Source organism: Erythrolamprus reginae, chromosome Z, assembly GCF_031021105.1.
Source record: "Erythrolamprus reginae isolate rEryReg1 chromosome Z, rEryReg1.hap1, whole genome shotgun sequence".
Lineage (NCBI taxonomy): Eukaryota > Metazoa > Chordata > Lepidosauria > Squamata > Dipsadidae > Erythrolamprus > Erythrolamprus reginae.
Genome location: NC_091963.1, coordinates 82,134,424 through 82,161,972, shown reverse-complemented (window position 1 = coordinate 82,161,972; position 27,549 = coordinate 82,134,424). Strand labels below are relative to the sequence as shown.

Sequence of the window (27,549 nt, the reverse complement as noted above, 5' to 3'; positions counted from 1 at the left end):
CACCAACTTGGCTGCTAGATCACCCCAGCTCCCACGATCTCAATACGATGATTACAAGAGGATGTTATAATGGTAGCCTCAACACAGCCACAGAGCCCAGACAAAGACACAGTTCCCCAGACCTTTCCAACCGTACTTCAGGGACGGAGGCGGAGATTGGGGCGGAGGCAGTACTCAGAGGCAGCCGCCATCTTTCGCCCAACAGCTGATCCCGTCAAACTCTCCTTCTCCACTACCGCCTCAACGCCTCACGCCCCAAACTAAAAACCTCTGGTGGTAGAGGCTCTCCGCTATGTTCGTTCCAAGCCTCATCCAGTAACACAGTCATAGAACACTGCAACACTGATTTTTTAAAATCTCATCCCAGACATCTAATAATGCCTTTCTGATTGTGTGTCTTTTAATATATGAGTGGGTTTTAAATTTTTCATACCAGACAAAGGCATGCCAACCTAGCATTAAATCATGGCCCTCTCAATTTAATAAATTTCTATTATCCAAAGTTAACCATTCTTTTATCCAAGATAATGTTGCCACTTGGTAATATAACTTCCAGTTTGGAAGGGCGAGCCCATCCCTCTCTTTCTGATCTGCTAGTGAACTTTGTTTTATTCTTGGTTTTTTACCTTGCCATATAAATTTTTGGTAATCTTAGTTAATTCTTTAAAAAATTTCCCACTCGGGTTTATTGGAATTACCTGAAATAAAAATAATATTTTAGGGAGAATGTTCATTTTAATTGTAGAAATTCTTCCTAATAAGGATAACTGTAGATTATTCCATATTTCCAAGTCTTTTTTTAATTTGATCTAAGAGTTTTATATAGTTATCATTTTTAAAAGATACAGCTTTGGCAGAGATCCAAATATCCAAGTATTTTACTTTTTTTGTTATCTTTATATTTGTTAAGTTTTCTAATTGTTTTATCTGTAAATCCATCATGGTTTTTGTGAGTAATTGTGTCTTTTCCTTATTAATTTTCAAACCTGCCACTTTCCCATATTCTTCTATTTAAGTCTATTAATTTTAATATTGATGTCAGGGGATCTTCTATTATAAAGACCATGTCATCAGCAAATGATTGGACTTTGTATGTTTCTTTTTTTATCTGTAATCCTTTTATGTCATATTTTGTTCTTATCTTTATTCATAATGTTTCTAGTGTTAAAATAAATAATAATGATGATATAGGGCAACCTTGTCTGACTCCTCTTTGTATTTCTAATCTTTCTGTTTGTTCATTATTTAATATAATCTTAGCTGATTGGTTTGAATAAATAGCATCTATTATGTTAAAAAATTTGGTTCCCACATTCATCTTATTTAATTGCATTTTCATGAAAACCCAATATACGTTATCAAATGCTTTTTTGGCATCTAGAAATACTAGTGCCGTTTGTTTTTCTGAGTGTTGTTCGTAATATTCCAAAGTATTTATGATTGTCCTCAGATTATTTTTAATTTGTCTACCTGGCAAAAATCCATTCTGATCTTCATGTATTATTTCATTCATAATGTTTTTAAGCCTAAATGCATATATTGATACAAACATTTTATAGTCTACATTTAATAACTAAACCAGTCTATAATTTTCAATTTTTTCCTTTTCTGTTCCCGCTTTATGTATTAATGTTATTAAAGTTTCTGACCATGATCTGGATAATTTACCATCTGCTATTATCTTATTAAATATCTCTAACATATTCAAAGAGAGCATATTACTGTCTAATTTGTAAAATTCTGCAGGTATTACATTTGAGCCTGTAGCTTTATTATTTTTCTGATTTTTAAAAGATTGCTGTAATTCAAACATTGTAAAGGGTTTATTAGGTTTTTGTTGCTGTTCTTCTGTTAATGTAGGTAAATCTATAGAACTTAAATAATCAAAAATCTCCTCTTCTTTTATTTCTTCTTTTTTATACAAATTTTTATAAAATTCAAACACTATTTCCTTCTTTTCATCTATTCTATGTCTTATTCTTCCTTTACCGTCTAGTAATTTTAAAATAATGTTAGATTCTCTGTCTTTTCTTAGTTTATAAGCCAACCATCTTCCTGGTTTATTTGCGTGCTCAAAATATTCTTGTTTTGCTCTTTTTTATTTTTTCAGCTATTTGTTCTTGTTCTATAAACTTTGTTTTGTGTTTTAGTAGGTCCATCTGATTTTTAACTTTATTATCATATTCATTATGTTGCATTTCTAATTCTAATTTTTAAAATTCCTCCTCTAATTTTAGGTATTGTATCTTTTTCTCTTAATTTTTTTTGCCATATAGGAGATTGTCAGGCCCCGAATATATGCCTTTGTTGTATTTCAGAGATTTTGTGGGGTTGTTTCATTATTTTTATTTATATCAAAAAAGAATTCCAATTCTTTTTCGATTCATTCTTTATATTTATTTATTTATTTATTTATTTATTTATTATTAGAGTTGAAAGGGACCTTACAGGTCATCAGGTTCAACCCCCTGCCTGAGCAGGAAATCCTACAGCACCCCAGCCAAATGGCAGTCCAATCTCCTCTTGAAAATTTCCAAAGTTGGGGAGTCCACAACCTCCGCTGGCAGGCCGTTCCACTGGTTGATCGCTCTCACTGTCAGGAAAATCTTTCTTATCTCCAGGTTGAATCTTTCCTTGGTCAGTTTCCAACGTTGTTCCTCGTCCGGCCCTCTGGTGCCCTGGAAAACAGTGTGTCCCCCTCTTCTCTGTGGCAACCCCTTCAGTACCTGTATACAGCTATCATGTCCCCCCTAGCTCTTCTTTTTACTAGACTATCCATGCCCAGTTCCAGCAACCTTTCCTCGTATGACCTGGTCTCTAGTCCCCTTATCATTTTAGTTGCTCTTTTCTGCATCCTCTCTAGAGTCTCTATATCTTTTTTCAAGTGTGGTGATCAGAACTGCATGCAATACTCCAGGTGCGGTCTGACCAGGGCCTTATAGAGTGGTATTATTACCTCTCTGGTCTTGGAGTGTATCCCTCTGTTCATGCAACTTAGGATTGTGTTGGCTTTTTTAGCCGCTGCTGCACATTGCTGGCCCATGTTTAGCTGGTTATCCACTAAGACTCCAAGATCCCTTTCACAGTCACTCATGGTGAGTGTGGTTTCGCCTAATTTGTATGCATGTTTTGGGTTTTTTTTGCCTAGGTGCAGGATTTTACTCTTCTCTACATTGAACTTCATTTTGTTCATTTTGGCCCACTGTACAAGTCTGTCTAGATCCTTCTGAATTCTGTGTCTATCCTCTGGGGTGTTGGCCACTCCTGCCAGCTTGGTGTCATCTGCAAATTTAATTAATTCCCCTTCTATTCCCTTGTTTAGGTCGTTGATAAATATGTTGAAGAGTACTGGGCCTAGGACTGATCCCTGTGGTCCCCCGCTGCCTACCTCTTTCCATGTGGATTTAGTCCCGTTGAGGGCTACTCGTTGGGTGCAATTGGTCAGCCAGTTTTCAATCCATCTTGTTGTGTTACTGTCGATTCCACTCTTCTTTACTTTGGAGAGTAGAAGGTTGTGGTCCACCTTGTCGAATGCTTTGCTAAAGTCTAAGTATATTATGTCCACTGCATTTCTCTGGTCAATTGATTTGGTCACAGTGTCGAAAAATGAAATGAAGTTGGTTTGGCATGATTTGTTTCTGAAAAATCCGTGTTGGCTGGTGGTTATTACGTTGTTCGATTCAAGGTGGTGGCAGATCTGTTTCTTGATTATCTTTTCCAATATTTTCCCGGGAATAGACGTTAGGCTGATTGGTCTGGTAGGTCTCCTGTGGTCCAGGATTTTTGAAAGATGTGGTGCAGAGGTTCAGTGATGACATCGGCTAGCTCCTTTAGGACTCTGGGATGCAGGCCATCTGGTCCTGGTGATTTGTACTCATTCAGTTCCAATAGGTAGTCTCTTACTGTATTTCTATTAAAATAGTGTTTTGTTCCAATTTTGATTTCTGCAGCTGTGAAACAAACCTGTTGTTTTGTTGTTTCTTTGTGCGTGAAAACAGATGCAAAAGAGGTGTTGAGCAGTTTTGCTTTCTCTTTATTGTCCATTACTTCTGTGCCGTCTCCTCTTTCTAGCGGACTGACTGCTTCCTTGATTTTTTGGGGGGTGTTTATGTGTTGGAAGAAGCTTTTTTTATTGCCTTGGACCTTTATTGCTAGGCTTAGTTCATACTGGGCTTTTGCTGTCCTGATTTTTTCTTTGCAGATTCTGGCCGTTTGTTGGTATTCTGCCTTGGTTATGTGCCCTTCTTTCCATTTTTTGTATTTGTCTTTTTTTTCATTCAGTTTGTTTGTTAGGTCCTTGTGTAGCCAAGCTGGTTTCCTTTTGGATTTTGGGTGTTTCTTTTTCATTGGGATAGCATTGTTTTGGGCTTTTGTGATCGTGGTTTTTAAGATTTCCCAAGCTTCTTGCGTGGTTTTGCCTGTTAGGACTGTTGTCCAAGGGATCACTCTCAAGTTTTCTCTAAGTTTATTGAAGTCTGCTTTTTTAAAATCTGAGATTTTGGTGTTGTTGGGTCTAGTTGATTGTGTTGATATTTTGACCCCAGCAATCACTTTTTCTCTGTGAGAATTAGGTCCAGTGTGGCTGCCCCTCTAGTTCCTTCCTCTACTTTTTGGACTATGAAGTTGTCTGCTGGGCATGTCAGAAATTTGTTTGATTTTTCGCTTGGTGCGGAATTATTTTTCCAATTTATGTCCGGGTAGTTAAAGTCTCCCATTATTACTGTGTTGTTTTTCTTACAAATGTGTGTCAGTTGGTTGTCAAAAAGGCTGTCCATTGTTTCTGTTTGGTTTGGTGGTCTATAGTACACACCAATTGTTGTGTTGCACTTTTTTTCTTCTTTGATGTTGACCCATAAGCTTTCTAGAAGGTTTTCTTCTTTTGTAGTTTGTATCTCAGTAACATTGTAGTGGTCTTTTATATACAGTGCAACTCCAGTCTGTGGGCTTTATTATCTTAGTTATTTTTTCTGTTATGTCAGAAATTTTGGCTCCAGGGAGGCAGCATACCTCCCTGGATTGATTGTCCGGCCTGCAGACAGCAGGTTCAGTTCCCCTAAGAATTGAGTCCCCAATTACGAGTACTCTCCTTTTTTTCTTTTGGTTGGGGGTGTTTGGGCTGTTCTTTTTTATCATGGTGGTAATTGGTGGTGGGGTTTTGTTGGGGGTTCTAGCTGGTGCTTCTTCATCAGCTGCCTGTTTGTTTACTTCTATTGGGAGTCCATGGTATTGATTGCTTATAGTTAGTGGAATTGATTGTAGTTGAGTTGCTTTTGTCGTAGGTTTTGTGTTTGTTTTATACTTTTTTCTGTGGGTGACATGTGTCCAGCTGTTTTTGTCTTCTGGGGGAGTATAAAGGATCTTACAAAACATTTCTATTCCTATGCCAATTATTGGGTTTTTCCTTACCTTTCCAATATATAACTAGTGGGTTGTGATTTGCCCAACTATTGGTTTCTATTTCGATATCTGTGATCTGTTCCATTGTGTGGGCTGGTGCCCAAGCCATATCTATCCTAGTCCAAATTTTGTGGGGGTTTGAGTAAAAAGTATATTGTTTGTTTTGTGGATGGCATTCACGCCATACATCTTTTAGCAACAATTCAGTTGTTGGTAAAATTACCTTTTTTTTCTTTCTTTCTTTTTACCTGAATGGTCCATTTGACTGTGGATTAATACTTTTTACCTCAGATTTCTTCTAGTCATTTGGCCACCCTTCTATAGCATGGATCGATCCACTCATCTCCTGATAAGTCTCCCATTGTAACATCAGCTCCCTCTGGCACTCCCAAATCACTATCTGCCTCACTCTTGGCTTCCATTTCCTGTGACAGCCTCCCTAATCCAAGATATTCTGAGGGACCTGGCTCATTGTCCTGAGAATCAGGGATGGCCTGAGGAGGACAAGGAGAAGGGTGGCACGTAAGTCCAATAAACAAACAAAATGTCTTAAAAATATGGAATATTCCAGCAAACTGAAGAAGTACAAAAATGGAACATATAGCAATTTTTCTTCAGTTTAGTGAAGATTTAACAAATACTGTTACTATTTTCTTGGCTAACAATATTAGCATACTAGAGTATCTTACCAGATCATTCCTTGATTGAAGACCAAACCTAACACATTACCACTAATATCAAACTCTCCATATGAAGGCTGTTGAGAAAACAAGAAATATGATGTAAATGCTAATAAGCCTTAAGCAACTTTTCACAAAACCTGATATATCCTTTATAGTACTGTTTTATAAGACCTTTTAAGTGGAGATGTTAGGAATGTTAATTGGGGTTCAATTGTAACAAAAGCGGGCAAGTATGTTCAGATGGTTCAGATGTTGGATGAAGAACAGGGAAATGCAAGTTTTAGTCCATCTTTAACTACAGAAGCTCACTGGTGGACTTGGGTCAGTTGATATATCTCTGTCCATCCTACCATATAAGTTGGCCATTGTGGAGACAAATGGGAGTAGGGAGTATGCCAATGTATATTCCTGTACAAAAAATAGTATATAAATCTAATAAAATATAGATAAGTTTTATTTATTTATTTATTTATTTATTTATTTATTTATTTATTTATTTATTCACCTTCTATGCCGCCCAATCCCAAAGGACTCAGAAGTAGATAGATAGATAGATAGATAGATAGATAGATAGATAGATAGATAGATAAAAGCACGTGAAGCATAAAGAGATTTTCTAATCCTATCTACATAATCATTAAGCCAATGATTTTTATACTACCGTTTTATGATTTACTTTGTATTAGTATAATCAACATTTTAATATTTGCATATTTTAAAATTCTCATTTCTCTTTTTTATCTTTTTTAACAGGTACAGTTTAGTTTTTAAACTAGCCATCTTGATGATTTGAGAAGTTAAGGGATATTGCTGCTGCTGAATTATGCAATTTATTTCCTGTAGATTTCAGCAGAAGGCAGAAAAAATATAAAGGTCAGCTTAAAGCAGTGTTTCTCAATTATTTTCTGTTATGCCTCCCCCCCCCCCAGGAAGAAGTAAACATTTCATGTCCCCAACTCTCCACCGGGATGATTGTTTGCAATAGTATTCAGCACGTTTTTGCTGAAAAAATGCAAGTAGCTTATCAGTGTGATTTGTTATCTGCACTACATATTTCTTACTCTGTTCTATGTGTTATTGTCGGTGCAAAACCCCCCTACTTTTTGCGGCAAAAAAGGAGCAGGTTCCCTGGGGACATGTGCCCCCTCGGCATCGTTTCGTGCCCCCCCAGGGGGCCTTGCCCCACTATTTGAGAAACACTGGCTTAAAACATTTGATTAAATCTATTCTAAGCAGAATCCTGTGCTTCCTCTGCAAATAATTGACTTACGAATCCAGCCTCGAGATCCCAGCACCAGCAGTAGTTTACGAATCTGACAAAACAAGCCCGAAGAAAATCTCCCACTAGGATCATTACAAATGTCACAAGAATATCAGATATTGTAAGCTTTACAAATTCCTGCAACAGAACAAAAATTGAGAAAGATTTATTTAGCACTTACTTAAAATTTCTATTTTGTATGGAATAAATTAGTTACGAACAAGAAAGTCTAAAAGAATAAAAATGAGGAAAAATTTTGGGAATAATTGAGGAGGAGGAGGGGAGGGGAAGAGGAAAATTACCATTAGTCTATTGCAAAATACAGTTTCATTTGGAACAACTTAAATCCTGTGACGATACCATTAACATTATCAAACAACATTTGCCCATCCCAGGGAAAGATTTAATAGGTGGATAAAAATCCCAAGTCCAGTCTAAACATATGACCGTGTAACCAACCTTGTCGTAATAATACTGACTGGGAACACTAAATCACAAATCAAAATACCACACCAATCAACTTCAGATGGCCCCAACTCTTAACACGGTTTAGAAAGGCTTTTACAGCAAAGTGGCATGACAACTTATAAGGAAATCAATAATTAAGTAATTATTGTAATTATTGTAATTAATTACAGTAAAAACCGGTGTGTAGAAAAAAATGTCAGAAAACTATAAATTAGTGGAAATAAATAATATCTCACTACACAATTAGATGACCTCATTAGCTTACTTTTCAAATTAAACACACCATATTTGGGATTAAAATGCTTCTAAGCTATTGTTATTAAGGCTCTAAATTGGCTTTAAAATCTTGTTCAGACAGGAATTTGGCCGCAATTGGCATATTATCCAACCTTGTCCAACTATCGCATCCTCTATTGGATAATCTCCCACAAAACCTTCTCTTCCAGAAAAGCAAGGACCAATTTCTTTCTTTGTTATTACTGGGCAATAGGAATCTACCTGTGGGATTTCAAAACAGTTGGAAAACAGTTAAAGAAGGATTTTTCCTGTCTCCCAAGGGATTGGCTTGGACAGGCAAATAATGCTGTGTGCCATATTTATAAAAGCTTATTACTTTTTTTAAAAAAATAGAATTTATTAAATTATATACATATTTAAAAGACACACATAAACAGATCATTGTATTCATAGTTTGTGAGTACAATTATAGATTGTCTGTTAAAGGACAATACAACATATAATTCCATCCCACCCCTACCCTGCTGCCTCTTGCAGCACATCTTATTATAATTTTACAGATAATCATATCAGCGCGATAATATACATATATATTTATAAATTGTACATATATACATATCTATACTTATATTGAAGTAACAATAATGTCTCGGTTAAAAAGAATTGTCAACAAATAAATAAAGTGATGTTTGTCTATATTTGAGTTGTTATTGTGTTTTCTTTCCCTTTTTAAAATATCCTTCTTATGTACATCTATTTCCCCCCCCGATCATTGACCCAGTTATAAAAGTTTTTCCATGTGTCTATATCTTGTGGTTTTGTATCGTTTTTCAATTTTTGTGTTAGTGTATCATATTCTGCACAGTCAAGCATTTTTTTGATCATATCTCTCTCCGTTGGTGGTTCTTCTTTCTTCCAGTTTTGTGCTATAGTGATCCTGCTTGCCGTTATTAAGTGTTGTATTAGATGATATTCTTCTTTCTTGACTCTCAAATCTATTATACCTAGTAAAAAAAAATCTCTGGTTTGAATTTTAGTTTAATTTTAGTATTTTCATATATCCAATTTCTAATTTTGATCCATATTGTTCTGATTTTTGGACAAGTCCACCACATGTGGAAGAATGTTCCATTTGTGTTTGTGCATCTCCAACAGTTTGGTTTTAATTTGGGATAAATTTGGGCTAGTCTTGATGGTGATATATGCCACCTATAAAACATTTTTATAATATTTTCTTTGTATGCTGCTCATTTAGTTATTTTATAATTCTTTTTCCATACTACCTCCCATTGATCAATGTAAATGTTATATTCAATATTTCTTGCCCAACTAGTCATAGACCCTTTCACTAATTCTGTTTCCATTTCATAGTGTATTAAATAGTTGTATGTTTTTATGAAGTTTTTTTCTCCTCCTAATATCAATTTGTCAAAATCTGTATCTTTTTCCTGTATCCTTCTTTTTTTAGGTCAGTTTGCCATTTTGAGTATATTAACGTGTAGGGCCACCAATCAATTTTAATATTTTGTTCTGCTAAAGCTTCTCTTGATTTGATATTACCTTCTGAGTTTAATATTTGATTATAAGTTACCATTTTTTAGTTCTGTTGTGTTCGGGTGTGTCAAGGCTTCCATGCCGGAATACCATCTGGGAATTCTTGTGTAATGTTCTTTTTTTATTTTTAGCCATGTTGCTATTAGGGCATCTCTAATCATGTGATTTTTAAAATATGTTGGGATTTTTTGGTTTTGATTCCACAAGATGTGCCAACCGGTTAGCATGTCGTGGCCTTCTAATGATAATAATCTTTCATGTTTAATTTCTATCCAGTCTTTGATCCAAAGAAGGATGGCTGCATGGTAGTAGATTTTAAAATCTGGTAAGCACAGTCCTCCTTGTCTAGTTTTATCCTGTAGCCATTTCAATCTTATTCTAGGCTTTTTATTGTTCCATATAAATTTAGAGATATTTTTGTTTAATTTGGTGAAGAATTGATTATCTAGTTTTACCGGTATCGTTTGGAAGAGGTAGAGGAATTTTGGTAGAATTGTCATTTTTATCGTTGCTACTCTTCCTAATAACGAAATTTGAAGTTTATTCCAATCGATTAATTGCTTCTCTGTTGTTTTCAATAGTGCCTCATAATTGTTTTCTTTGATGGTACTACATTTTGTTGTTAATATGATACCTAGGTATTTAACCTTTTTAGCAATTTTAATTTGCAACATATCTTCTAAAAAATTTTCTTGTTCTTTATTCATATTTTTGGTTATAATTTTGGTTTTTTGTATGTTTATTTTTAATCCTGCTACGTTACCAAATTCCTCTACCTCCTCCATTATATGTTTCCCTGATTCCATTGGGTTTTCTAATATGAAGACTAAATCGTCTGCATATGCCTGCAATTTAAATTCCTGGTTTTTAGTTTTCAGCCCTCATATTTTTGGATTAGATCTGATCTGCTTTAACATTGTCTCAGTAGCCAAGATATACAATAAAAGAGATAGTGGACATCCTTGTCGGACCCCTTTTTCAATTTGGAATTTTTCAATTGTGTCCTCATTGATTGTAATTCTTGTGTATTGTTTTTGGTAGATAGTTTCAATCATTGTGATACATTTAGAGCCAAATTTCATTTGCTTTGTCAATTCCTTCATAAATTCCCAGTTCAAATTATCAAACGCTTTTTGAGCATCTAAAAAAATGAGGGCCATTTGTTTTTCAGAGTGCGTTTCATAAAATTCTAAGACGTCCAAGATTGTCCTTGTATTGTTTCTGATAAATCTACTGGGTAGGAAACCATTTTGGTCGGAGTGTATCCTGTTGTTTAGAATCGGTTTTAATCTGTTTGCCATGATGCTCATGAATATTTTGTAGTCTGCCTTCAGTAGAGATATGGGTCTGTAATTTTGTATTTTATGTTTATCTGTTTCACTTTTTGGTATTAGGCTCATGGTTGCTTCTGTCCAGGAGTTGGGTATTAATCCTTTTTCTAGTACCTCATTGTATACCATCAATAGAAGTTCTCCTAAACTAATGATGAATTCTTTATAGAATTCACTGGGAATACCGTCGGGGCCTGATGATTTGTTGTTTTTCAAATTCCTTATTATATCTTCTAATTCTATCATTGTAATTTCCTTGTTTAGTGATCTTCTTTCACTATCTGTTAATTCACCCACCACTGTTTTTGTTATATATGTTTTTTGATCTTCTATTGATTTAACTTCTTTTTTATATAGTTCTTTATAGTAATTGATAGCAATTTGTTTTTTCACCTCTATTGTGGCGTGTTTGCTTCCTTTGTTATCTTCTAGGAATTGAATATATTGTTCTTCTTCTTCTTTTTTGAGTTTATACGCTAGCCATCTACCGGGTTTGTTTATGTTTTCAAAGTAATATTGCTTAGCCCTTTTTAATTTCCACGCTATTTCATCCTGTGTTATTAAATTGATTTGGTGTCTAAGTTTATCCTTTTCCTCTTTTAATTCCTCATTTAATATGTCTTTTTGCAAATCTATTTCTAATTGTTTGATTTTTGTTTGATATTCTTTGATTTGTTGGGTTTTCATTTTCTTTAATTTGGCCGAATGTGATATTGTCATACCTCTTATGTACGCTTTCGTGGTGTCCCATAGGTTCTGTATGGAAGTTTCTTCATTCCAATTGTCATGAAGAAAAAAATTTAATTCCTTTTTTATGTGGTCAATATAATCTTTTTCTTTGAGTAATGTCTGGTTTAGAGACCATTTAAAAAAAATCTTTTTTGGGTTCTTTTATTTTAATTATGATTGGGTGGTGGTCCACTTTTAACTTCTTCTATACAATTATTGTCCAAGCCATAATCTCCCCAAGCCATGTCTATCCTTGACCAGGATTTTTGTGGTGTTGAAAAGAAAGTGTATTACATTTTTCCTGGGTGTCTTTCTCTCCATAAATCTAATAGTTTAAATTCTCTCACCTTTTCAAAGAATTTATTTGGTAAGGTTTTCCTATCATGGGTTTTCCTATTTACTGTTTTGTAATCCTTTGTGTGTTATGAATTGAGTTAAAAATCTCCTATAATACATATATTTTTTCCTGCTAATAATATTATTTGGTCAGTTGTTTTTTGATAAAATTCTGTCTGGTTTGAGTTTGGGGCATGTATCACCATCAAGATTGCTGATTTCTGTCCAATTTTAATTTTCAAATTAAGAATTCTTTCTTCGGGATCTGCATATATTAATTCAGGTTGTAATCTCTCTTCTGCATAAATTGCTATACCGCTTTTTTTTGTGTCTGCTAAAGCAGTAAATAGTTTTCCTAGTTTCTTATTTTGTAGTAGATTTCAATCTTGATTTCTAATATGGGTTTCCTGCATACATATTATATCTGCCTCTTCTTTCTGTAGTTTGTTCATCATTTGTTTTCTTTTAATAATGGAGTTTAACCCGTTTATATTAACTGAAAAGATTTTGAGGGTTTTCATTTTTTTCCCCTTTTCCCCCTTTTAAATTATTTATTTGTTTCTTTATTTATTCGTTGATATTCTTTTTCCTTCTTATTGTTATTTTTCTTTCTTATTCTTATTGCTTTTTCACTGTCGCTCTTGTTGTCACTCTTTCTTCCTTTCTTGAACTGAGATTTTTCTCTTTTTCGTCGCTTACTTGCCTCTGTTCTCTTTCTTCCTGTCTGGTCTGAGATCCTACTTCGGAACCGCTTACATTCTCTGCTTCCAAGTATTAAAATATGAAGTTGTCCACTTTTTCAAATGAGTCTATCTTGATTTTTTTTTACCTTTCCAGGATATTAACAGTCCCTTTGGTATTAACCACCTAAATGGTATCTCTTTTCTCATCAGTTTTGCTGTTAAAAAATGAAATTCTCTACGACTCTCTCTGATTCTTTTAGGAACTTGTTTTAGTGTGATTATCTCTTTGTCATTACACATTATTTGCTCGTTTCTGGTACGTCTATAGATTTCGTCTCTCACTGTTTTTTGGTGAAGCGTATGTGTACCTCTCTTGGGACTCTGTTTTTCTTTGCGTAGTTAGTTTGAATTCTGTAGACCTCATCTATATGGATTCTCACTTTATCTTCATCTAGTTGTAAATTATCTGTTAATATCTTCACCATTTTACTTGGTAGATCTTCTTCTGCTTGCTCTGGTACGTTTTGGAAACGGAGAAAGTATGAGGATTTTTCCATCTCTAACACCGCAATTGTGCCCTCTAGCTCTTTATTTGCCGCTTTCAGTCTTCCTTCAGCGTGTACAATATTGTTGTCAGTTTTAATTATGTTAGCTTCCATGCTTTTAATCCTTTGTTCGTGATTGTTAATCACATCCTGGACACCTTCCATTCTTGCCTCTAATCCCTCAATCTTCCCTGCCATTCTATCAAAGTTCTTGTTGGTTTCTTCCTGATTTCTTTTCATCGTTTTCTGTGTTATGGTTGTTGATTCTTGGCTTCTTGCCATAAATTCTTGTATAAGTTCAAGTGAAGCCTGTATCAAATGAAGAGTTGGTAACTGACTCTGTTTGTCTGTAGATGTCATCTCCGTGTTCAATTTCGGCCTTGAGATGTTTGGATTTCCTGCTGGAGTTGTTTTTTTAGTGTTTTGGTAAAAGTTGTTGACATACTTAAGGAATATTCCACGTCTTTCTTAATGTGTTCTCCTTGTTGCTTAGTGTTTAAAAGTGTAGGGTAAGTAAAATATCTACCTTGTGCTTATTTAATTGTCAGTTGGTAAGGTATAAGTATTTTAAAACAATTATTTTAGTAATGTTTTTCTCTTATCCACTTGACTGTACAATATTCTCGAAAGTATAATTAATATTTTTTAAATAGTAAATGGTGAATAATAAATATTATGTAAATAGTTATTATCTATAAATATAAATTACTATAAGTCTCATAAAATTATTCATATAAATTAGCAGTTATACTATCACTCCAATCACTTGAATCACATAATATTCACAAATTCATCTAACTGTGTTTTCTATTAAATCTTAAATATCGAATATATTAAATATACAGTATTTCTAAATTTATTTGGTTATGTTTGTATTTAAATTGTATATATCTATATGTTTGAACCATCCCTCAGTACATTCTCAGACCATTTCTTTTTTTCCCCTATTTCCTCATACTATAGTGTCTAAAAATATCTCAACTATCACAATATACCATAAATAATGCTAGTTATACAATTTTATATTACCACTATTGTTTTCACAGACTAAAATTTCAATTCCTCAAATAATTCACTATTTAATAATCACTTTGGCCGCTAATCAGGTTAATTCCTTGTCAAGTTTCAATTCATCAAGTAATTAAGATGCCCAATAAATAAATATACTCTGGTTTCTCTTCAGATCGTATAAATCTTTTGCCTTTTACAAAAGCTTATTACTTTTATGCATGCAAAATTAAAACACCAGAAAGCACATTTATTTAACAGAGGGGCATGGCCAGGTACCATGGCATCACAGAGTTCCCTTGTGCTCTGCCACCTGGGGGTCCTGGTTCCATTGGAACCAGGCCAGAACTGCTCTGGAGGGGTTGTGAAGAAGGGGACGTCATCGGCAATCTGTTTTGGGGTCTACACACCCCACAGAGAGCCAGATTGAGGCCTCAACCAGCAGCAGTGTGAAACCAGCTTTTTAAGCTGTCCTAGCTGAAGTAGCTACATATCACAAGGATTGATTTGTAAGAAATTTTGGAATCATCTGGAAAGAGAACCAAAGAAAAGTGCTGAAGTGGAGAAGAAGAAGAGTTTGTGCTGATGAGTGACTTTGCCAAAGTTAAGCTTGTGATAATACGGGATGGATCTTACCTAAAATTCTAGTTAATGCAAGTTGCACCATGACTGGATTGATCACTTTCACTACTGGGAAAGGGCCCAGAAATTTTAGACCTAGCTTTTTGCTAGGCAGTTTTAACTGAATGTACTTGTTTGACAGGAAAACCTTATCCCCTACTTTAAAAGGGGTTTGGAGTGATCAATGTTTGTCTGCTTGCTTCTTGTAGGCTTCCGCTGGCTAAATAAGCACCTTTTGGGGGGGGGGATACATTTTTTATTGTTTTTCAGACCTTACAGAGATTCTAATTTACCATATTTTGGTGCATAAGACGCACTGGTGTATAGGACGCACCTAGATTTTTGAGGAGGAAAACAAGGAAAAAAGTACAGGGATATCTTATGAACTTATTTGGGATGAGGTTCGTAAGGTGAAAAGTTTGTAAGACGAAACATTGTTTCCCATAGGAATCAATGTAAAAGCAAATAATGCGTGCAAACCCATTAGGAAAATCCAAACTTTAAGGTTTTTTTAAAAAGTGGCAGGCGGACAAAGTAAAGGCTAATGGGGTGGAGACAGACAGTGAGGAGAAGCAAGGACTGGAGGTCCTAACAAAGGCTAATACCACCCCAAATCTCTCCCAAAATCGCCCCTTCAAAACCTTCCTACGTTGCCCCAAATTGCTCCAAAACACCCCTCCAAAAGCTTCCTATCTTGCCCTAAATTCCTCCAAAAATCACCACTCCAAAAACACCCCTCCAGCAGCTTCCTATTCAACCCAAATCAAGGTTCTAAGGAAGGCAAATGGAGTGAAGAAAGGCAGAAAGGAGAAACGAGACATTGTGAAAGGAGAGGTGAGTTTGGAAGACTTTGGAAGTGATTTGGGGTGGCTTAGGAAACTTTTAGGGTGGCGATTTTTGGAGGAATTTGGAGTAAGATAGAAAGTTTTTTGGGGAGTAATTTTGGGGGCAATTTGGAGCGGTGTAGGAAACTTTTGGAGGGGTGATTTTAGCAGCGAGATGGGGTAAAGAAAGTGGTAGGCTAGGGGGGATTTTGGCAGCAGGATGGGGCGGCTGCGGGGTCAGAGGAGGGCTAGAGGAGAAAGTGACAGGGAAATGGGGCAGCTCCAACATTCCCCACCTCAGGTGCAAGCAAAAGGGGACAGGGAATTCCCATGCAAGCAAATGGGAAATCCTGGTGGTGACAATTCGGCAGGGGAATCCCTTTGGCAGTCAGAGAGCGCATGCGCAGTACGAGAGCGCAGGTGCAGTAAGAAAGCCCATGGACCCAGGCTCAAGTTCGTAAGATGGAAAGGGTTTTTAAGACGAGGCAAAGAAATCTTAATCCCTGGGTTCGTATCTCGAAAAGTTTGTATGACGAGGGAATCATAAGACGAGGTATCACTGTATTCTTAACCAAATGGTGTAGTATTAAATAGTAATAGTAGAATAGAGTAGAGTAGAATAGAGTAGAGTAGAATAGAATAGAATAATTCTTTATTGACCAAGTGTGATTGGACACACAAGGAATTGTGCAGATGCAGATGATCTTAACGTACATAAAAGAAAATATAGATTTGTCAAGAATCATGTAGTACAACACTTAATGATTGTCATAGGGGTTAAATAAGCAATGAAGAAACAATCAATATCAATAAAAATCTTAGGACAGAAGCAACAAGTTACAGTCATACTAGTCCTAAGTGGGAGGAAATGGGTGATAGAAATAGGATAGGGCTCCAGTTAGGGCTGCTGCGACTCCTGGGATGTGGAAACTTAATGGTCCTTGGACTTGGCCATTTAACCCCCACTGTTGTGGTGACCGTGGATAATGGTCAGGAAAGCAAGGGCAAGAGACAGTCTTTTCTTTTCAGACTGAACAATATTTTTCATCAGACTATAATCTCTGAGACAAACTACAAGAACTCCCATAGAAGACATTTTTAAGTCTCAGTCTCATGTGCCTTTTTGTACAGATATTACCTAACAATTTATATTGGATCTTACATCTTTTTAAATAATTGTTTTAGATATATTGCTAAGGTTATTTATTGTAGGGGTCGGAAGGGGAGTGGAGAATGACTGATTATGTGTTAGTTAAATGATAGTGATTGTGATTGTGAAGGGACACTATTTATGGATGATATAACCTTTGTTTTTTAATTTTTTAATTTATTAAGGAGATCAATCTTAAGACAAATGTATGAATATGATTGGATGGAGAGGATGTCTGAACTAACTGACTATTACATCATTGTCTCAGATTGATTTTATCAGCTAACCGGTTAACCATTTTAATTTTAATTTTATATTTTTATATCTTATACTTTTAATTAATTCATTGGGGGGTAATTTTAGGGATGGATGTTTGGGATTGGATGGAAGGAATGTATGAACTGAATGGGAATGATATGCATGAATTTTTTGGTCCACCTGACGCTGGAGAGGCAGGAGGGGAGGGGGCACCCATCTCTTGGGTGGCAGAGGGTCAGAACATTCCGGTCCTGCTGGGGAGAGGCAGATATGGCGGGAGCCACGGAACTAGCTGTTCCAGGGGAAGGAGGGATCGCTGCTTAACAGTGATCCCTTGTTCCGGTTCCGTGAGCTCAACCCAGGGTGCTGGTGACGAGTGTAATTCTGGCCCTGGGCTCAGGTTGCTGCTACTCAATGCCAGGTTGGTGGTAAATAAAGCTCTCCTCATCTGGGATTTGATCCTGGATGAGGAGAACGACCTGGCATGTGTGACTGAGACCTAGCTGGGCCCAGAGGGAGGAGTTCCTCTCTCTGAAATTTGCCCAGCTGGGTTTCAGGTATGGCATCAAGCGCGACCCCAGGGAAGAGGAGGAGGAGAGGCTATTATAGCCAGGGAGAGCCTGTGCTCTCCCTGGCACCCGACATGGTATTCTTCTCTGAGCAATTGAGTAATGGTCTGAGACTAAGGGGCTTAGAAGTGTTGCCTTTGTCATGGTCAGACCATTTTCCATTACGGTTGACTTCCTGGCTCCAATCCTTCCCCGCAGGGAGGCAGAACCAATTAGACAGTTCCGCCCCAGACGCCTGATGGACCCAGAAGGCTTTCAGAGGGCACTTGGGGTTATTCCAGATGCACTCGTCCACAGTTCAGCGGAGTCTCTTGCAGACGCCTGGAACAAGGCTGCAGTGGAGGCTCTTGACCAGATTGCGCCGTTGCGACCTCTCTGCGGCACTAGACCCCGTAGAGCTCCATGGTTCAATGAGAAGCTCCGGGAGTTGAAATGCCAAAAGAGACATCTAGAGAAGTGATGGAGGAAGAGTAAGTCTGAATCCGATTGAACACTTGTAAGAGCTCATATTAAGACTTACAAAATGGTGCTCAAGGTGGCAAGATGTGCGTACCATGCCACCTTGATTGCATCAGCGGAATCCCGCCCGGCTGCTCTGTTTAGAGTGACCCGCTCCCTTCTTAACCAGGGGGGAGTTGGGGAGCCCTTGCAGAGTAGTGCCGAGGATTTTAACACGTTTTTCGCTGATAAAATTGCTCGGATCTGGGCGGACCTCGACTCCAATTGGATAACAGAGTCGACTGACAACGAGTCAGTCGAGGTGACTGGGACACGTACTTGTCCACCTGTCTGGGAAGAGTTTGATCTGGTGACACCTGATGAAGTGGACAAGGCCATTGGAGCTGTGAGTTCTGCCACCTGCTTACTGGAGCTGTGTCCCTCCTAGCTGGTTTCGGATAGCAGGGAGGTGACATGGAGCTGGGTCCAGGAGATTGTCAATGCCTCCTTGGGGAGGAGGTTCTTTCTGGCTCCTTATAAGGAGGTACTTGTGTGCCCCCTCCTCAAGAAGATTTCCCTGGACCCAGCCGTACTTAATAACTATTGTCCAGTCTCCAACCTTCCCCTTATGGGGAAGATTGTTGAGAAGGTGGTGGCGCTCCAACTCCAGCGGTCCTTGGAAGAATCCAGCAGTCTGGATTCAGGCCCGGCTACAGCACGGAAACTGCTTTGGTCACGTTGATGGATGATCTCTGGCGGGCCCGGGACAGGGATTTATCCTCTGTCGTGGTTCTTCTTGACCTCTCAGCGGCTTTTGATACCATCGACCATGCTATCCTTCTGCGCCGGCTGGAGGGGTTGGGAATGGGAGGCACTGTTCTCCAGTGGTTCTCCTCCTACCTCTCCGGTCAGTCGCAGTCGGTGTTAGTAGGTGGTCAGAGGTCGATCTCGAGGTTACTCCCTTGTGGGGTGCCTCAGGGGTCAGTCCTCTCCCCCCTGCTATTCAATATCTACATGAAACCGCTGGGTGAGATCATCCAGGGGCATGGGGTGTGGTATCATCAGTATGCAGATGATACCCAGTTATACATCTCCACCCCATGTCCAGTCAACGAAGCAGTGGAAGTGATGTTCCAGTGCCTGGAGGCTGTTGGGGTCTGGATGGGTGTCAACAGACTCAAACTCAACCCGGATAAGAGGGAGTGACTGTGGGTTCCACCTCCCAGGACAATTCCTTTTGTCCGTCCATAACCCTGGAGGGGGAATTATTGACCCCCCTCAGAGAGGGTCCGCAACTTGGGTGTCCTCCTCGATCCACAGATCACATTAGAGAAACATCTTTCAGCTGTGGCGAGGGGGGCGTTTGCCCAGGTTTGCCTGGTGCACCAGTTGCGGCCCTATCTGGACCAGGACTCACTGCTCACAGTCACTCATGCCCTCATCACCTCGAGGTTCGACTACTGTAATGCTCTCTACATTGAAAAGTGTTCAGAAACTTCAATCGTGCAGAATGCAGCTGCGAGAGCAATCATGGGCTTCCCAAGGTATGCCTATGTTACACCAACACTCCACAGTCTGCATTGGTTGCCGATAAATTTCTGGTCACAATTCAAAGTGTTGGTTATGACCTATAAAGCCCTTCATGGCATCAGACCAGAATATCCCTGGGACCGCCTTCTGCAGCACGAATCCCAGCGACTGGCTAGGTCCCACAGAGTTGGCCTTCTCCGGGTCCCGTCGACTAAACCAGTGTTTCCCAACCTTTTTTGAGCCGCGGCACATTATTCATATTTTCAAAATCCTGGGGAACACTGAACGGGGGGAAGGGGGACACGCGCGGGGGGGCTAAAGAAAAGTTTGGACAAAAAAAATATCTCTTCCTCCATTTCACTCTATTTCTCCCTCCCTCTTTCCTCCCTCCCTCTTTCCATTGTATCTCTCCCTCCCTCTTTCCTTTCTATCTCTCCCTCCCTCTTTCCTCCCTCCCTCTTTCCTTTCTATCTATTTTCTTTCTATCTCTCTCTCCCTCTTTCCATTGTATCTCTCCCTCCCTCTTTCCTCCCTCCCTCTTTCCTTTCTATCTCTCCCTCCCTCTTTCCTCCCTCCTTCTTTCCTTTCTATATCTCCCTCCCTCTTTCCTTTCTATCCTTCTCTCCGTCCCTTAGCGGTGGCAAAGAAGAAGGGAGGCAGGCTGCAGAGGGCACCAAGGACAAGAGCGCTCGCTCGCTCGCCCTCTGACTTCCCTCTCTCGCTGCTGAAGGGACGAGCGCGGGCACGAGCGCGCGCGCGGGCCCGTTGCAAGAAGTTTTTGTTTGTTTTTTCCTTCCCCCGGCTCACGGGAGAGAGAGAGAGAGAAAGAAAGAGCGCAGCCAGGGAAAACGGCCTCGAGCCGAGTGCGAACTGCAGGATGCGGCAAAGGACTCCTTGCCAACCAAAAAGGGGGTGGGGGGTGAAGGCAAAGCCTGGGAGGTGGGGAAGGGAAGAGCGGGAGACCCCCAGACAGAACGGCTGAGGGGAAGGGAAGACGGAAGGAGGGAGGGATTGAGAAGCGAAGCCAGGGAGGGCTGAGAGAAAAGGGGAGCGGCGCGCGCGAGAGAGGGGGGGCAGGCATTCCCAAAACGGACGGAGAAAGCCCTCTCTCGCAGCAAAAGCGCTCCCAGCCAGGGGGCTGCGAGAGAGGGCATTCTCCGTCCGTTTCGGGAAAGCCCACCCCGGCACCGGCAGCGCCCCACCCAGCTGGAGCTTCCCTAGGAGCTCCGCGGCACACCTGGCTATGTCTTGCGGCACACTAGTGTGCCGCGGCACACCGGTTGGGAAACGCTGGACTAAACAATGTCATTTGGCGGGACCCAGGAGAAGAGCCTTCTCTGTGGCAGTCCTGACCCTCTGGAACCAGCTGCCCCTGGAGATCAGAACTGCCTCCACTCTCCTTGCCTTTCGTAAACTCCGTAAAACCCATCTCTGCTGTCAGGCATGGGGGAACTGAGACATCTCCCCCAGGCCTATACAGTTTATACATGGTATGTTTGTGTGTATGCTTGCTTTTAATAATGGGGTTTTTAGTGTTTTTTAAATTATTAGATTTGTTCTTACATTGTCTTTGTTATTGTTGTGAGCCGCCCGAGTCTACGGAGAGGGGTGGCATACAAATCTAATAAATAATAATAATAATAATAATAATAATAATAATAATAATAATAATAAGACTGACTACAAGCATAGACATGACTACAAGCATAGACATGATGCTGTGGCACAGATGATCCACTGGAACTTGTGCCGGAACTACCATTTACCAGTGGCAAAGAACTGGTGGCCGGAACTACCATTTACCAGTGGCAAAGAACTGGTGGGATCATAAGCCCGGATAAGTGGTCGAAAATGAGCAAGCAAAACTACTGTGGGACTTCCAACTTCAGACTGACCGAATTCTGAAGCATAACACACCAGACATTGTGATCGTGGAGAAAAAGAAAGTATGGATCATCGACATCACAATCCCAGGAGACAGCAGAATTGAGGAGAAGCAGTTAGAGAAATTAGTGAAATACGAAGATCTAAAAATCAAGCTGCAATGACTCTGGCATAAGCCAGTGAAAGTGGTCCCAGTGGTACTTGGCATGCTGGGCGCAGTACCAAAGGATCTCAGCAGACATTTGAAAACCATCGGAATTGACAAAATCTCCATCTGTCAATTGCAAAAGGCCACTTTACTGGGATCGGCAAACATAATTCGCCGCTACATCACGCAGTTCTAGGTGCTTGGGAAGCGCCCGACTGGTGATGAAATACGAAATCCAGCATAGTGATCTCGTTTGCTGTGTTGTACTGATAATAATAATAATTCTTTATTGACCAAGTGTGATTGGACACACAAGGAATTGTGCAGATGTAGATGCTCTTAACGTACATAAAAGAAAATATAGATTTGTCAAGAATCATGTAGTACAACATTTAATGGTTGTCATAGGGGTTAAATAATCAATGAAGAAACAATCAATATCAATAAAAATCTTAGGACAGAAGCAACAAGTTACAGTCATACAGTCCTAAGTGGGAAGAAATGGGTGATAGGAATGATGAGAAAAAAACTACTAGTAATAGTAGTGCAGACTTAGTAAAATGTTTGACAGTGTTGAGGGAATTATTTGTTTAGTAGAGTGATGGCGTTTGGGGAAAAAATTCTTGTGTCTAGTTGTCTTGGTATACAGTGTAATAGTAACCTCTCCAGCCACGAGGAGTTGGGTTTGTGGCTCCTGGTGTTCTCTGTGAGAAATGTCTCCCTTCCTTCCTTCCTTCCTTCCTTCCTTCCTTCCTTCCTTCCTTCCTTCCTTCCTTCCTTCCCCTATTTCCCTCCCTATCTCTTTCTCTTTTCTTTCTTTCTCTCCACTTCTCTCTCTCATTTGTTTCTCTCTTCTCCCTCTCTTATTCTCTCTCACTCTCACTCTCTCCCTTTCCTTTCTATTGTTCTCTTCCCTCTCCCTCTTTTTCCTTCTCATCCGTTCTCTCTCTCATTTGTTTGTTCTTCCTCTCCCCCACTCTTTTCCTCCATCAGTTTCTCATTTTTCTCTTTCTCCTTTTCTCTCACATTCCCTCCCCCCTTTCCCTCCATCTCTGTCTCTCCAGGGATGAGCCAGCAGCCTATCCCACTTCTTCTTAGCTTGTCCTCTGGGGATGAGTGGGGCAGGTGGCATCCAGTTGGCGGAGGAGTCCACCAGGCAACTTCAATAATCCGCTGAACAGGGTTTGGCTCCATCACCCCCCACCCTAATTTCCCATTCAGGGGACACCTGCCCGTTTCTCGGAAGCTGCAGCCATGCACCACACCTCAACTGCCCGGCGGCAGGCATTCAGGGCATTCCTCCCAGAGTCTCTGCCAGCACTGCCCCAGCAGTATTGGTGGCTGTCCCCAAGGCCACCCGGCAGTTGTTGGCTGGAGGCCGGTGGCTTGGCCCCAGGAATGAGAGGGGTGCATGGCATCCAGCCAGCAGAGGAGCCCGTGGGGCAGCTTTGATCATCTGGCGTGATGGGATTCGGCTCCATCAGTCCCCACCCCAATCTCCTGCCTTCAGGGGTGGCTTTGGGAGGGCGCAGTGGTTGGCAAAGGCGCTCTGAGCAGAGGGTGTCAGCTCAGAATTCCCAAGCTGAGGCAGCTTTGCTCAGAGTACCTTTGCGGTCACCTCAATGCATCCAAGATTTGTCGTAAATTGTTTTTCACTTTGTTGTGAGCCGCCCCGAGTCTGCGGAGAGAGGCGGCATACAAATCTAAATAATAAATAAATAAAATAAATCCAGCCAGCGGAGGAGCCCGTGGGACGGCTTTGATCATCCGACAGGATGGGGCTCAGCTCTATCAGTCCCCATCCCAATCTCCCAACTTTGGGGGCACCTTTGGGAGGGCACAGTGGTTATGCAGCTGGCGCCCTCAGCTTGGAGTGCCTTCGCAGACCACTGCACTCTCCCAAAGGCACCCCAAAGGTGGGAGATTGGGGTGGGGGCTGATGGAGCCAAGTCCTGTCCTGCCGGATGATCAAAGCTGCCCCGCGGGCTCCTCCAACGGCTGGATGCCACGCGCCCCACTCACCCCCGGGGCCAAGTTGCCAGCCTCCAGCTGATGACTTGGGGACAGCCATCAGCGCTGCTGGGGCAGTGTCGGCAGGGACCCTGGGAAGACTTGGGGACATTCTCAGGAGAGAGGGAATAATCACTGGTGCTGTGGCCAGACAAGCCAAAGGGTATCCCTGGTGGTGGAGGGGTGATTAAGGATGTTGATTAACCCCCTATGTTATTTTTGCTCTCTCCCTTGCACGACACACTTTTTTTCTTGAAGGGGGGGTGCCTATCAGGAAGAAACCATTGTTTAAGTTGGAGACTTTGGCTTGCCACAAGCTAGAATGTAGAATGTATTAGTACTGTGGGAATTTGGGAGGGGCGGTTGTATGAGGGGGAAGAATATTAACCACAGCAAATTCCTTCCAGATATTCAAGGTCATCTTTTGTTCAGCACCTGCCTGGAAGTCAATGGGAGGATCGTGGATGTTGGCAGAATCAGAGTGGCCCATGTGATGAACTTCTGGGTGTGGGGACAGGAGATGGACTTTAAACTGGGTAGAGAAACCTATGGGAATTTAGATTTGGGTTTCTACAGTGCTAACATGACTCTGTTAATAAATTGGAACCAATAGGAAGACCAAGCCTCAGACTCTGATTTATTTCTTGGATGTCATTTGGAATGCTGACAGTCACCTGCTGTGAGAGGAAGGTACAACATATTTCCAAAATCCTGGAAAGACTTGGTTTTTGGAGATTTAAACATGAGAATAAGAAAAAAACTTTCAAGGTCTCTTTATTAATAAAAAGACTAAACGTTTCGATATAAGACTGAACTGGCAGAAGGAATTATGAAGGTTCCACTTTTGAACTATCTAAGCAAACAATCTTAACTGATTGATATGTGGATTTTATTCATATGTATCTTCATGTGACCTCCTACCTCTGCCTTGGATACACTAACAATTGAATGGTTAATACCATGGAGGCAATAAAAATGATGCAGGAGACACATTAAATCATTTAGAAACATAGAAACATATGTAGAAGATTGATGGCAGAAAAAGACCAAAGATCCAAAAAGATCCATCGAGTCTGCCCTTATACTATTTCCTGTATTTTATCTTAGGATAGATATATGTTTATCCCAGGCATGTTTAAATTCAGTTACTCTGGATTTATCAACCACGTCTGCTGGAAGTTTATTCCAAGCAACTACTACTCTTTCAGTAAAATAATATTTTCTCACGTTGCTTCTGATCTTTCCCCAACTAACCTCAGATTGTGCCCCCTTGTTCTTGTGTTTACTTTCCTATTAAAAACATTTCCCTCCTGAACCTTATTTAACCCTTTAACATATTTAAATGTTTCGATCATGTCCCTCCTTTCCTTTCAGTGCTTCAGACTATACAGATTGAGTTAAATAAGTAAATCTTATGGTTAAGACCTTCCACCATTTTTGTAGCCCGTCTTTGGACCTATTCAATTTTATCAATATCTTTTTGTAGGTGAGGTCTCCAGAACTGAACACAGTATTCCAAATGTGGTCTCACCAGTGCTCTATATAGCGGGATCACAATCTCCCTCTTCCTGCTTGTTATACCTCTAGCTATGCAGCCAAGCATTCTACTTGCTTTCCCTACTACCTGACCGCACTGTTCACCCATTTTGAGACTGTCAGAAATCACTACCCCTAAATCCTTCTCTTCTGAAGTTTTTGCTAGCACAGAACAGCCAATACTCAGATTGAGGATTCCTTTTTCCCAAGTGCATTATTTTACATTTGGAAACTGCAGTTTCCATTGCTTTGACCACTTATCTAGTAAAGCTATGTCATTTGTCATATTACAGACGCCTCCAGGAATATCAGCACTGTTTTGGGTTTTTTTTTTGTTAGTTTAGGCTAGGTGTCAGCAACCTTAAACACTCAAAGAGCCATTTAGACCCTTTCCCCAGAGAAAATAAAACAAGCAGGCGAGACATGGTTCCCCACACTCATCCTCGGGGCTTGCTTTGTGGCAATGCCATTTTCTCCTGAGACTCAGGCACCCAACCCAGCCAGGTAAAAATGACATCAACTGTTGTCTAGTTTTTAAATTCAATTGAGAATTTAGTAAATCCTTAAAGCTACTCCTCTTTGTAGTAAGTTTGGGTGACATATTGCCTCAATTGGAGAAATCCATTTGGGCACTGTTAAGAAATGATCTTTTTAAATATTTATCCATGTTTGTAATCGAGAATTCCTAATTGTATGTCTTTTAAAAAATGTGTGTGTCTTATGTTTATCATACCACACAAAGACATGCCACGCCACCATTATATCATGGCCTTCTAAGCTTAAAACTCTGTTATTTTCCAAAGTTAACCAATCTTTAATCCATAAAAGGGCAGCAGCTTGGAAGTATAATTTCCAATTTGGGAGCCCTAACCCTCCTCTTTGACATCTTCTAATGTTGTTAATTTTATTCTGGCTTTTTTCCTTGCCAAATAAATATTTTTATCATCTTTGTTAGTTCTGTAAAATAAAAGTTCTCCAGATTAACTGAATTACTTGAAATAGCTGAAAATAGCTGAACTATTAGAACAATAATTTAGGTAGAATATTCATCTTTATCAGTGAGATTCTTCCAAATAAAGATAGTTGTAAATTACTCCAAATTTCCAAATCTTTTAAAATCTGGGCTAGTAGTTTAGTATAATTATCCAAACACCTAAATATTTTCCTTGCTACCTTCATATTTGTTAAAGTTTCTAATTGTTTTATCTGGGTTCCTATCATGTTTTTAGATATCATTTGTGATTTGCTTTTATTAATTTTTAATCTTGTTACTGTTCTGTCTGGGTTCCCCCAGACCTCAACACCAACTGGAAAAAACAGCCAGACACTCTGGTAAAAGCAAAAGTACTTTATAGCTGGAAAAAATAAACACAGAGGAAAACCTGTTCTTCCCAACAGACAGGCTATAATACTTTACAGCAGAGTCCTGATGTCCAGACAATACAGCAAGCTTCTTGCTGGCACACCCACCCCAAGGTTTCAGTAGTCAAAGGCACAAACCAGGATTCCAAGACGCCAAAGTTCACAGCTAGGTCCCAAGACTCTCAAAGATAAAACTCCACAAGCCAGGAAGGGTGGGTCTGCCTTTTAGCCTTTCCAAAGAGCACCACACCCAAACCCAGCTGTTGCCTCTTTAATGCTGAAAGTACCTAGCCAATTGGTCCCTTCGCTGTGTAGCTCTTCTCTGTCGCAGATCAATTATGGCTTGTGCATTTTCCTCTAAGGAATCCAGGCTGCTTGCTGGGGAGAGCTCCCTCTGGGGGGACTCTGGCTGTCCTCCCTCTTCTTCAGCCTGGGATTCCTCCTCCTCGTCTGCCTGCACCTCCTGTTCCTCATCCTCTCCCTCTGAGCTGGAAACCGACAGAAGATCAGCCGTTCCCTGAGGGGCCTCAGACGGAACCACAACAGTTACACCTCTGAACTTCTCTACCAAGCCAATTAATTTTGGTATTGTCGTCAAGGGGTCTTCTGTAATAAAAGCTACATCATCAGCAAATGCTTGAACTTTATAGACTTCTTTTTTTATCTTTAATCCTTTTATTTCATTATTTTCCCTTATTTTAATTAACAATGTTTCCAGTGTTAAAATAAATAAAAGAGGAGAAAGAGAACAGCCTTGTCTAACACCTTTTTATATTTCAAATTTATCTGTTTGTTCACTGTTAATTATAATTTTAGTGCCAAATCTCATTTTATCAAGTTGTAATTTCAAACATCTCCAATTTATGTTATCAAAAGCTTTTCTTGCATCTAAAAAGACCAGGGCCATTTGCTTTTCAGGGTGATATTCATAATATTCCAGTGTATTAATAATTGTCCTGAGATTATTTTTAATTTGCCTGCCTGGAA

The 27,549-nt window shown here is 39.7% G+C and overlaps 1 protein-coding gene across 1 annotated transcript in view; it reads right to left on the bottom strand.

The window, feature by feature from the left end:
- LOC139153842 (transmembrane channel-like protein 2) overlaps nt 1-27,549 on the bottom strand; it is a 590,027-nt gene that overhangs the window by 67,031 nt on the left and 495,447 nt on the right. Inside the window, 2 exon segments of the mRNA XM_070728265.1 lie at nt 6,087-6,154; nt 7,351-7,479. Coding sequence (XP_070584366.1) covers nt 6,087-6,154; nt 7,351-7,479 — 197 coding nt within the window.